The following is a 12,036-nucleotide window of genomic DNA, read 5'->3' on the forward strand; positions in this document are numbered from 1 at the left end:
TGTTTTGTCATAAAAATGTTGATTCATTTTGTTTTGCAACGAGAAACACTGCATTTAACATTTTAACAGCATTAAATTCGAGAGGAGTTTTGTTCCTTAAACCAGCTAGTGACGTGATAGATTTTATTGCAACTATGTAGGTACATGATAGCATGCATACAACATATTAACTAGTTAAAACTTATTTGTATCTGGGTAAACAAAGCAATGCCTCAGCCCTATGTTGATATTATGCTTATAGTTATATGTTCTTATTATGCTTATATTAAGAGAATTGTGTTTCTCTTTCCATAGGTTAGTTTCTAAAAGTAAGATTAATCTTTCATATTAAGATGGACATTGACTGCTATAGTATTTATCTATAGCTGTTAGTAGTGATATTGATGCCTGTTAAGGTAACCTTTTTGTCAAATTTCTTATTTTGTTTGTCTTTTTTGCAATGTAATTTGCAGGTTTAACAGCTGGTTAGACTTGACGGTTTGTCTAAGTGCAGTTTGATACAAATTCATAATTCATAAGATTGCCAAGTGGGACTAATTATGTAGTGTATGGAGTGATCTTAGTATGACTTGATGGAAATTAATGCTCGTTATCATTACACCTGCAGTCAGTAGAAGTGAAAGATTTAATAAATGAACCTATTGGTGTATATGGAAGCAGCAGACAGCTCACTTGTTTTTTCAATAACTGTTCAAAATGCACACTTAATATAAAGCAGGGTCATATGAGTTGAAAGATATCTCTGTTGTTGAGCTGAGAGGAACAGCACCATCTGATAGTGGAGTTTTTACATGATCTGGGACACCAGTAATGAAGAGTTCATTCGTACTTACACAATAATACTTACTGAATAATACTTACTCATACTTACTGAATAATACCCCAGTAAACAATGTCACCATTCTACAGGTCAAACTAATAAGAGGTTCACCACAGGCGTGTTTTAGCTTTAGGAGAAAAGGAGAAAGAGATTCAGCATCATCTACCCACACACACATTCTCCAACTCTCACTTACTTGCAATGCCATGAGCTGCTATGAAAGACTGATGATGTGGTGACGGACACAGTTCTGCTCAGCGCAATTCAGGTTGAAGAACAACGTTCAGTACTGGAGAAGTTAAGAGGGCATAGCCTGAATTTCCAGTTAGTCTGTGTTGTGTAAAGAGCTGTGTGCGTCTTTTAGTAAGTGTAGACACAACAGTAGTAAATGTAATTGATTTATTATTTATTAGCTAAATATATGCAGCTGATGTGCTGTGATGTCTTAGGGTTAATGTGATGAAAGTGAACCTTGATGGCAAAGTTATAGGTTAGTTCATTATGTAATGTAATGTAATATTGAATATAGTCTGATATTGTGCTCTCAGTGTACTAACTATAGTAAGTTAGTTATAGGTTAGTTCATTATGTAACAATGTAATATTGAATATAGTCTGATAATGTGCTCTCAGTGTACTAACTAGAGTAAGTGAGTTATAGGTTAGTTCATTATGTAACAATGTAATATTGAATATAGTCTGATAATGTGCTTTCAGTGTACTAGAGTAAGTGAGTTATAGGTTAGTTCATTATGTAACAATGTAATATTGAATATAGTCTGATAATGTGCTCTCAGTGTACTAACTAGAGTAAGTGAGTTATAGGTTAGTTCATTATGTAACATAATGTAATATTGAATATAGTCTGATAATGTGCTCTCAGTGTATTAACTAGAGTAAGTGAGTTATAGGTTAGTTCATTATGTAACATACTGTAATATTGAACATAGTCTGATAATGTGCTCTCAGTGTACTAACTAGAGTAAGTGAGTTATAGGTTAGTTCATTATGTAACAATGTAATATTGAATATAGTCTGATAATGTATTCTTAGTGTACTAACTAGAGTAAGTGAGTTATAGGTTAGTTCATTATGTAACAATGTAATATTGAATATAGTCTGATAATGTGCTCTCAGTGTACTAACTAGAGTAAGTGAGTTATAGGTTAGTTCATTATGTAACAATGTAATATTGAATATAGTCTGATAATGTGCTCTCAGTGTATTAACTAGAGTAAGTGAGTTATAGGTTAGTTCATTATGTAACAATGTAATATTGAATATAGTCTGATAATGTATTCTTAGTGTACTAACTAGAGTAAGTGAGTTATAGGTTAGTTCATTATGTAACAATGTAATATTGGATATAGTCTGATAATGTGCTCTCACTGTACTAACTAGAGTAAGTGAGTTATAGGTTAGTTCATTATGTAATGTAATGTAATATTGAATATAGTCTGATAATGTGCTCTCAGTGTACTAACTAGAGTAAATGGGTTATAGGTTAGTTCATTATGTAATATAATGTAATATTGAATATAGTCTGATAATGTGTTCTCACTGTACTAACTAGAGTAAATGAGCTCCTTTATGTTTTCTTCTTGGAGGCAGTACAGACGTTTGGCTTTCCACTAAAGTCTGATCAACAAATAGATGTGGCTCACCCTGGTACTCATTCCTCAGTGATTGGAGCATTAGCTGTCAGTTAAAGATGTAGAATCTTATTTTTATGTTATATAAATGTTATACTGGACGTCAGCTGCTGTATTCTTCTTTTTTTGAGTAGTTTGATCATTTTAACCATTTACAGATTCTTCATTTAAATAATTTGAAGTCCTTCTCTAAGCAGCGCTGGTGACAGCAGGTTGTTCTGGTGGAGTGGACGCCATCACAAGCAGATGTTATGCTGCACTCAGAGCTACCATGAAGTGAGAAACCTCACACTGTAAAGTGTCTGTTGATCTGCACTTTCAGTTGATCGCAAACCCACCATGTCAAATAAAGACCAAAAGTCTGAAACTGAAAAAAATAAGATCTCAAAGTGGTTATAAAAGTAAAAACAGAATTCCTTTGAATTAATAAATCATATTCAATCATTTAATCAAAGCTGTTGTATTCTTCAAAGTTCAAAATCAAAAGTCAGGAAATAACGAAGCTAGGCAACATTAATGAATGATATTAATGTTCGTGACGAACACCAACAACATTCAAGATGCCGATAGTGGCAGGTTGTCTCGCTGCATTCGGGAGTGATTCAGAATCAGAAAATGAATCAGCCCAATACAAGTCCCGAGAACGTAGACCCAGACGCAGTCTCACATCTTCAGCCTTTAAAATCTGGAAGAAAGACGAGTTTATCTGTTCTTAATTCAGCACCTGAGGTCGCCGTCAAGGTATGGTACATGTCGGCTAGCATGTCTGGGTAGCTAACGCTAACTAGCTTACTCGCTAACGGTAGCTCGATTAGCTAGTTAGCTAACCTAGCTAAATAACTTGCTCAGCTAGTTAACGCTACCTAGATAAAAAAAATTTGACGCGAGTTCCTCGTGTGGTTATGGTTAAAACCTTTAGGACTCATATACAGTGACATGAAGTGTGGTGTGCCGCCTAAAAGACAACAACGCTAGCGTAAGAATATCATGAAGTAACACAATGTGTAAATAGCTTGCAAAGTAGCTAGCTAGGTGGCTATCTTAATAATATCCTTCATTAATGTTGCCTAGCTTCGTTATTTCCTGACTTCTTAAATAACCAGCGTTCGTTGGCCATCTAGATTGTTAATTTACTATGTCTTCGTGTTGCTGTATTGCAGGAAGATGTTGAGACGGGTACACACATTGATCCCTCACTCAAAGAGCTCCTCTACAACCCAACTTACGAAACCATGTTTGCACCCGAGGTAAGGTCACGGTCAAGAGAGTTTATATGCGGTAAAGGAACCATTTCAGTGTTTTGTCACTTCCTTTATTTTAGCAAGTGTCAGAATGTTGATTTGAGATCAGCTCCCCCACATTCTTTTCTGTTCCCAGTGCCAATCCCAAGTCCAGAACCTTGGACCTCTTGATGTCTGTGGGAGTCACATTGTATTGGCATCTAAACTTTGAATGTGAATACATTGTGTGATGTCAGTTATGTCTGTGTGAAATCAAAAATGTTTGCACTTAAGCTAGCAAAGTGCGCTTGCTGTTGAAATGCCCCCATTTTACATAAAATATGTACAGAAAACCGGTCAGGGTGCTACTGAAGTTAGTAGAGCACTTCAGTACCCGTGTCAAGGCCTGATGCTTCTGTTACCACTTCTCCACTGTTCGTTATGGTGTAAAAAACATTAATTTGATTTATTTGCCCTAGCTTGCTGATTGCCTTTGCTTTCTTCAGCCATGCTAACAATCATTTCAAATAGCTGAAAACAGAATTTAAGAAGAGATCATGGATGTGTCCACCAGCCAACCCACGCAAACATTTACGCACTGTTTCCTGGGAAGACATTTTAGCACTGCTTCCAGTTTCTGCCATTTGTCATATCTGTGTTGCATGGGATTTAAAGCTCTTTTTTCCTTTTGTAGCTTTGGGAAGTCTACAGTGACAGGAGGTGCTTACGGACATTTATTGGTAAGAAGGGGTGTTTCCTGTGTAGCTGTTTCATAATCCAGAAAGCTCTTGACTCCATCTTAGAATGCTGTTGTAAAAGGACATTTAGGGCATAAATTTTAAAGGAAAAGAACTCAGGTTTGCAATGTACCTGCAGAAAGATCTGGTGCTCCAGATGAATATAGTGATGTTATTTTGTTTGCACCTCAAGGCAGAGAATTGATGAGACTGAGCTTGAGAACATGAAAGGCTCTCAGAACAAGGTGCCCTCTGATCAATGTCTCTCCCTCTTTCCCTGCTTCCCTCTGTCTCTCCCTCCTCTGTTCTCTTTATTGAGCTTTGTCAGATACCACCAGAATGTTTTTGCTTGTGTTATGGTTTCATGAGGGAGTGTGCAGGTAACGTGTACGGAATCTTCTGATGTTTTCCCAGCCTATAGACGAAGTGGAGAAAAGTTGAAACGGGCTTTTCCACTGGTCCGGTTGTGCTTGTCGAGATGCATCCATCGTGTATTATTCAACAGTGAGCGCATGGTGGAGAAAACCACAGAGACAGTCCCTGACAGGCAGATGTGGAGAGGGCTGTTAAAAAGGGTGGACAGAGAGTGAAGTGTGAACGTGCATCAGTGCACAGATGCCTTAACTCTGCACACTTGTCTGCAGGATCAAAACGGATGTCATGAACATCAGTGTCAATAGCAACAGCTGAGTATGTTCTGTCGCTAATTAGAATTATGCAGATGCCCTCGTGCTAATTGGTGACTGCCAGCCCTCATTAGCACAGCTTATCGGCCTGTTCCTTCAGTGCTAGCTTTCTTCTTGAAGTGCTGCTAGATTGTGCTGCCACATGTGGCTGCAGTGAGCGCAGATCTTGGCTCTTGGCTGTGCTTGGCCCTTTGTTTCCGCTGAGGTGAGAGGGAGGCGGTTGCCGGGCGATCGAGCCCCGCAGCATGAGCACCGGCTCACTGGAGGCGTCGTTAAGGGGTCCCTGCTACCCAAGCCAGTATCTGTGGGGCACCGCCCCGGTTACATTCGCCAGCTGTTGCAGAAACCCCTCCAAACCAGTGCTGGGTGGTCCACAGCAAGTTTTGTCTCATAACTGTCACACATGTTCCATGTACAAAGAGAAAAGAATAGAGCAGGATACTCTGTCGGTGTATCTCTCTCTTTCACATTCTCTCTCACATGTACTGTCACATTATACTTCTTGTTCTCATGTCATTTTCCGCTGGTGATCTCAGTCTACCTTATTATATGTGCTTGTCCGGGACAAAACAGTGTCAGAACAGATGAAGGCAAATGCTAATGGCTTGCTTTCTCCATGGCCCTTCTCCTTGCTGCAGGTCACAGTAAGGCAGTGCGCGACATCTGCTTCAACAACGCTGGAACTCAATTCCTCAGTGCCGGTTACGATCGCTACCTCAAGCTGTGGGACTCTGAGACAGGTGAGCACCACGCGCACACACCTTTTGGAGACCAACCTGTTTTCTGTGCCTCCCTAGCTTCCAAGTGTTTCTCTCACATTGAGTTGGCATGCAACCTTTCTGTAGTTGGAGTCTTTAAAGAAGAGCACTCTGCCAGTCGTGTCTCTGTACGGACGGGAGTCTCCTTCACCAGCATATACTCGTCCCTTCTCTCTGCTCCTCCACTAGGAGGAGCCACTCGTACAGGGCGCACAGGGTTGTTCTTGGGTCAGATTCTGAAACCGGATGTGGGGTAACTCGCATCGCTGTGCTTTGATCAGTGCCATCCGTGTCTGAGCTTAGGATTCACTCACTCAGGCGGCCTGCTTCCTTCCCACCCCGTACTCCTCTGGGGAGAGGAGTGCACCTCCTGTGTGCTGAAAGAGGTTAAGGGGTGGTGGTTGTTGGTGTGCGCTGGCCACTCTGACAGAATTCCTTCTGCCTTCAGGTCAGTGCATCTCCAGGTTCACTAACAGGAAAGTCCTCTACTGTGTAAAGTTTAACCCAGACGAGGACAAACAAAACCTGTTTGTAGCCGGAATGTCGGAAAAGAAGATTGTGCAGGTAAGCTATATGCATGCATGGGGGGGTGTACGTGTGCACACGCCTGAGATAGACTGCCTAAGACTGTCCTTAGCGTTCATCTTGCTGTTAGTTTTTAGGTGTTAGACTGTCCACACATGCATGCTCGCACATCCCCAAACCCACACCCAAGAGAAGCCTTGGTTACCCTCAGTAAATCTGAAGACAGGACCTTATTTCACGCTCTGTGCTTCCCTCAGTAGAAGGAGAGAGAGTGTGTGTGTTTGTGTGTGTTTGTGTGTGTGTGTGTGTGTGTGTGTGTGCGCAATGTGAGGAGGAGGGGTACTGAAGGATGGATAGATTCACATGAGGGAGAAGTTGAGGAGGAGAGCGAATGAGTGCAGTCCTTCAGCAGCAAACATGATGGGAGTAAATAATCAAAGCTGAAAAACTACTCACCTCTCCTTCCCTCAGCCTCCAGCTCCATCTCATCAGTCTCTGTCACAGGCAGAGACCAAAAGTCATCATCTGATCTGCTACCGTAGGGATACATTAGAGTGTGTGTGTGTGTGAGAGTGTGTGAGTGTGTGGAGAATAAAGCCCTGTTCCTGCCCCGCTATCACCTACCTAGTGGGACATCCGCTCTGGGGAGGTGGTGCAGGAGTACGACCGCCACCTGGGAGCCGTCAACACCATCACGTTTGTGGACGAGAACCGCCGCTTCGTCAGCACCTCCGATGACAAGAGCTTGCGCGTTTGGGAGTGGTGAGTGGGTGGTGCCACATTCACATATGAATGAACAACCTTTTGTTTCTCATATTGATTTTAACTCGGTGTGTTGTATGTGACCACAGTGAACCTGATGGGTTGCTGGTTAATGTGTGAGTCAAATGCAGAATTGGCCAGCAGTAGTTGGATTCAGTGCATATGGGGAAGGTTTTTAGATGCATATTTAAAATGTTTCATTTTCAAATGCAAAACATTGACTTAAACTGTGTGTATAGACACGCTCCAGCTGGCCATGTCAACATCTGTGTGCAGTATAATCTGTAAAAGACATTAAGCAAATGCACTGTTTTAATATTGTAATTGCATGCAGAACCGAGGTAAATAAGTTCTTTGCCATGAGACCTCCCTGCTTGAGTAGCCTCCATTGCTTTGGGCCCCTCACAAAAGCTGCAGGTCACAGTTCATGCAGTGGTGATCGTGGTCATGCTGCCACCTTCTTCCCCAGTGGTCCACGCTCTCGTTTAACAAGCCGGTCTAGCACGGTCTCATCAGCCCCGCGGATGCCCGACCAAGCCGCCCGCTAGGCTAGTTCTGCACCTCCACTCCACTTCCTGAGCCATGGAAGAATGTTGGTTTCCTAACAATGCCATGGGCAGAGGTGTGGGGAAAAAAATGACCATCTTTGCTTGCACATGCGTGCACACACATTCACACTCAGTGAGGAACATCTTCAGAGTGGCTGGTTTGTAGAGGTTTCTGCTCTTGAGCTGCATTTCTAGAAGCTTTATTGTTGTTGCCCCCCCCCCCCCCCAGCTTGGCCAGCAAAGATTTTAGCACAGTGTGCTTTGCTGAACCATAATATTCAGAAAGTAATTTAGTCAGTCATTTTTGTCAGAAAGTTTTAGCTAAAACCAATATCACTTTAAACTGATTAATTATGAAGGTCAGCCGTGTGTGTATTTGAGGTAGACAAAAATGAAACCTTTGTCCATGCGTACTTCACTCTAATTTTCACTACATTTCGAGTGAAGTACATATGGACAAAGGTTTCATTTTTGTCTATCATACATACATGCATACATACATGCATACATATGTATCATACATATTGCTTTCAAAACCATTGTCCTGTCTTGGAAACTGTTAAAATTGTTGAAGGATGTCTAGTAAGTAGGTCAGAAGACAGTGCAAACTAATCTTTGCACACATCATAGATCTGTGGAGAAAAGTACTCTGACTACAGGTGATTTCCCAGTGGCAGGGCTAATATTCTCATCAATTTCACAAAGCATTGACTTCGGATTAAGTGAAAGCTAGCGTGTTTGCTTTCCTGTAAACAGTACTGCATCATTATCTACTTTTTATCTTTTACTGTGAGCCTCTGACTGGTTTTCAAGGTAGATTCTTCTGTTTGAACTATTAATTGTTTGACACTTCAGTTTTGGTCTCTTTATTCATCCCTTTATTGACACCGTCCACAATTGCAGCAAATGTTCCATTTATCAAAGGCTTTGTAATAAACATCAAGTGTTTGGGTCGCATTTTATAAGGCAATTGGAGAAGATCACGATGATGATGATCTACAATTAGGCTTGGCTGTTCTGGCCCTTTCCTTATAGTAATGGCGCGGAACTGTATATCTGGTTTAATGTCTGGATCAGAGCTGTCTGGATGCTCTCAAATGTGCAATTTCCTAGTTTCCTATGTGAGAGTCTTACATAATTGACACCATCTTAAACTGTAGCACACTTCTTTTGGCTTCGAAAAAGGCCCGCCATGGTACATTCTTTGTGTGTGTGTGTGGCAGGCAGGCAGTACAATTCTCTTGGAGAATATATTAATCTGATTTGTTAGTAGTGTAATGGATCAAGGAGAACATGAACTTTTTCACATTTTCTTTTTTGTTGTCCTAGTGTCATTAGCGATGAGACATTAATTTGCTGTTAACCTCTGTGCGACGTTGCCTTTTGATGAATTTTCACATCAATACACTGTCTTCACTGTTTACATCTCCACTTTCTGGAGATTTAACACAATACACATTGAATTCCAAGTTCCAGATTGCAATCAGTTTATAATAATATTTTCTGTATTGTAAATGTATTGTTTCTGCAGAACTCCAATTATATACTGCACAGGCTGGTTTGGCTTGGCTCAGAAAAGTGTGCATTTTATTTCAAAACATAAAATGTCATGTCCTTATGCAACAACAAAAAAAAAAAAAACCTAAAACGATAGTTGAGCTGCGTGGTGAACTGTACAAAAACTTATTTAGCCTAAGAAAGACCCTCTAAAGGCATTGTAGGGAGTATCAACAATAGCTGGGATTTGTTACTATAGGTACTTCGTACGGTACCTTGAAATTGATGCCAACATGAAAATGATCCTTGCAAAGTTAACTTGATCTTGTGGATTCAGCACTTAACACGAAGCAGCAAAAAACTGCTTCCAAAATTTAGAAGCTCTCCTTGTTACAATCAGTAAAACCCACTAATGTGGACCTTCAAAAATGTATATGTATTTGACAAACCAGGCAGGTGTGAAGAATGCAGTGACCCCAGATGGCAACGTACTACCCATTGCTGTCACCAGAACATTCTGACGGCCCATACGCCGTTAGGGGGAGCCAGGCAGGCTGGTGCAAGTTTTAACTGACTATGCAGTGGGCCTAATGTGGGGCTCATGCAGACTGAGCGGGGAGCCGCCTCCCGAAGAACGCACGATAGATGAAAAGCAGCTGTTTTGCGGCTGAAGTACGCACTCGAGTGCCAACTGGAGCGTTCACTCGAGCTGATCAAAGGGATCGCTACTTCAGTGGCAAACGCCACCTTTGATCTCGCTGACAGCCACGTGTATCAAGGCAGGTGGAGGTTGCTTTTTTCTGCTCCTTCTCACGTGCTTGTTCTCTTTTGAGGGGGATTTTGTGTGCTGATCTGTTTACATGCCCTTGCCTTCCTCTTCACGTGGGCAGACGTCTGAGTCGAGAGCACATCAGATACTCAGCTGGCTTTAGAAACAGCCCTGCTACCATTACAAAGTTTAGTTCACCACTGCACAGTTTTGAACTGGATATCTTTATCTGTATGTCTGCTTGCTTTCTTGTAGGCAAATGGCTAGCCTGTCAGTCCATGGATAATCAGATCCTGATATTCGCAGCCCAGAATCGGTTCAGGCTCAACAAGAAGAAAGTGTTTAAGGGCCACATGGTTGCCGGGTATGCCTGCCAGGTGGACTTCTCTCCTGATAGGAGGTAAGTGCTCTCCTCAGTCACATGACTCTCTTTCCAGTAATGGATCTACCGTACGTCTATAGTGGACGCAGTATCATTGTGCTGTGCTGCCATAATGTGCTTGTCTCATCGCCCCCAACTGTAGTTATGTGGTGTCTGGTGATGCGGACGGGAAGCTGAACATCTGGGACTGGAAGACCACCAAGCTGTACCACCGAATCAAGGCACACGACAAGGTGTGCATCAGCGCCCTCTGGCACCCGCACGAGACCTCCAAGGTCATCACCTGCGGCTGGGACGGACAAATCAAACTCTGGGACTAACAAGACAAGAGGGGAAAGGAAGGGGAAGAGCCGGTGGAAGAGTGAGCCTCAACAGCAGAGGGAGGAGACAGTCAGGTTGCTCCATTTAACCCCCCACCATGGTCTTTGCTCAGCTGAGCAGCTTTAGCGTCTGCTCCTTAGTAGAGAGTGGCTCAGTTCTCCAACCCTTGCTGGTTCACTGAAGTATTTTATATTCTAGGCTTTGCTCAGTGCTGTGTGTGAATACTGAAGTTTATGGACTGGCATCCAGTCCTGATTTCTAGTGTAACCCCCCCCCCCCCCCCTGCATATGGGCCTTTTAAATTCTCTTCTATATTTTCATTTCATTATTAAGGAGTCCTCCACTGCTAAAGCCGTGCATATCAGCACTTCAGTTCAGCGTGAGGCATCTGTTTCTGAGTAATAAAACATTTTGTACATCAGTCTGTTTGGTATCACTGGTGATCAGAATCAGACATGGCTGACAGCACAAGGGGTTCTCATTTGTATATTTGATGTAAGTTGTGTCTATCCTCTGACTACGTTGTATGGGCTAACCAAATGAATCACCATGGCCAGTTCCTCTCCTCTAACCTGGACTAACCGGATCTGATCAATATTATAGTTGTTTTACATGCAGCTGATATTTTAGGATGATTTTGGCCCTCAATTTCTAATTATCTGAAATGGGACAAATGTGTACAAAACATCTTTGTTTCCAAGCAGGCTGAAAGTGCTATAAATAATTTTTCTAGAAGACATTTGGCAGTTTCTGCCCAAACTTCACTATGGCCTTTAAACAAGGTGATAGCAAACAGCCAACACAAAGCCAAAAGCAGATTAATAACACGGAGCTGGGAGGCACTAATCCGCCTCATGTCATGAATCTACTGATGCAGTGACAAACTGCATTGCTTCCTTTTGATGATAAACATGCCTGATTCTCAAAGGCAAGTCAAATTTCCTTTGGACGGCGAGCGTACTTTGTGCACCACAATCAGATGATGATTTATTGTTTGTTTATCTTTGAACAAGAGGAGTCAAGGTGAGACTGCTAATGTAAAGCCCCTATTTTGCACTCCTTTCTTATGCCACTTTCGTTCCCTGTGAGTGCAGTTCATTTACTCGTTTGTTTGGTTTAATTAAGTGCCCAGAGTTCTGGCTTCAGTGAGGAGCAGATGCCTCGTTGGAAGCTATATAACCAGGCATTTGACTTATAAAGGGGGAGACCACTTTGTAAGTGTGAAAGGCTGGTTTCTATAGTTTTTTTGTTTTGTTTTTTCACATACGAGACCACAGTACTGAAAGCCGAAGCACATGAACGCGCTTAAGCAAGCACGGCTCATGTCTCTCTCGCACGCATGCACATGCAAGGGAAGTCA

At 42.0% G+C, this 12,036-nt stretch overlaps 1 protein-coding gene across 1 annotated transcript; it reads left to right on the plus strand.

The window, feature by feature from the left end:
• Window positions 1-3,086: 3,086 nt before the first annotated feature.
• LOC118241461 (pre-mRNA-processing factor 17-like) lies at window positions 3,087-11,131 on the plus strand. The gene is made up of 9 exons (XM_081698526.1): window positions 3,087-3,212; window positions 3,632-3,718; window positions 4,386-4,431; window positions 5,753-5,854; window positions 6,321-6,436; window positions 7,026-7,159; window positions 7,249-7,275; window positions 10,095-10,373; window positions 10,498-11,131. Exons 1-9 carry the CDS (start codon window positions 3,087-3,089, stop codon window positions 10,673-10,675), a joined length of 1,095 nt encoding a protein of 364 aa, XP_081554652.1. The 3' UTR covers window positions 10,676-11,131.
• Window positions 11,132-12,036: the final 905 nt, after the last annotated feature.

The sequence above is a fragment of the Electrophorus electricus genome, chromosome 1 (genome assembly GCF_041902795.1).
Source record: "Electrophorus electricus isolate QZ-2024a chromosome 1, ASM4190279v1, whole genome shotgun sequence".
Classification (NCBI taxonomy): Eukaryota; Metazoa; Chordata; class Actinopteri; order Gymnotiformes; family Gymnotidae; genus Electrophorus; species Electrophorus electricus.

Bases quoted from the DNA above. Each gene is read 5' to 3' on its own strand.
- LOC118241461 (XM_081698526.1), top strand. From the start codon at position 3,087: ATGAATCAGCCCAATACAAGTCCCGAGAACGTAGACCCAGACGCAGTC. The intron at 4,432-5,752 runs GTAAGAAGGGGT...TCCTTGCTGCAG, and splicing joins GTGCTTACGGACATTTATTG to GTCACAGTAAGGCAGTGCGC. The intron at 7,160-7,248 runs GTGAGTGGGTGG...ATGTGACCACAG, and splicing joins AGCTTGCGCGTTTGGGAGTG to TGAACCTGATGGGTTGCTGG.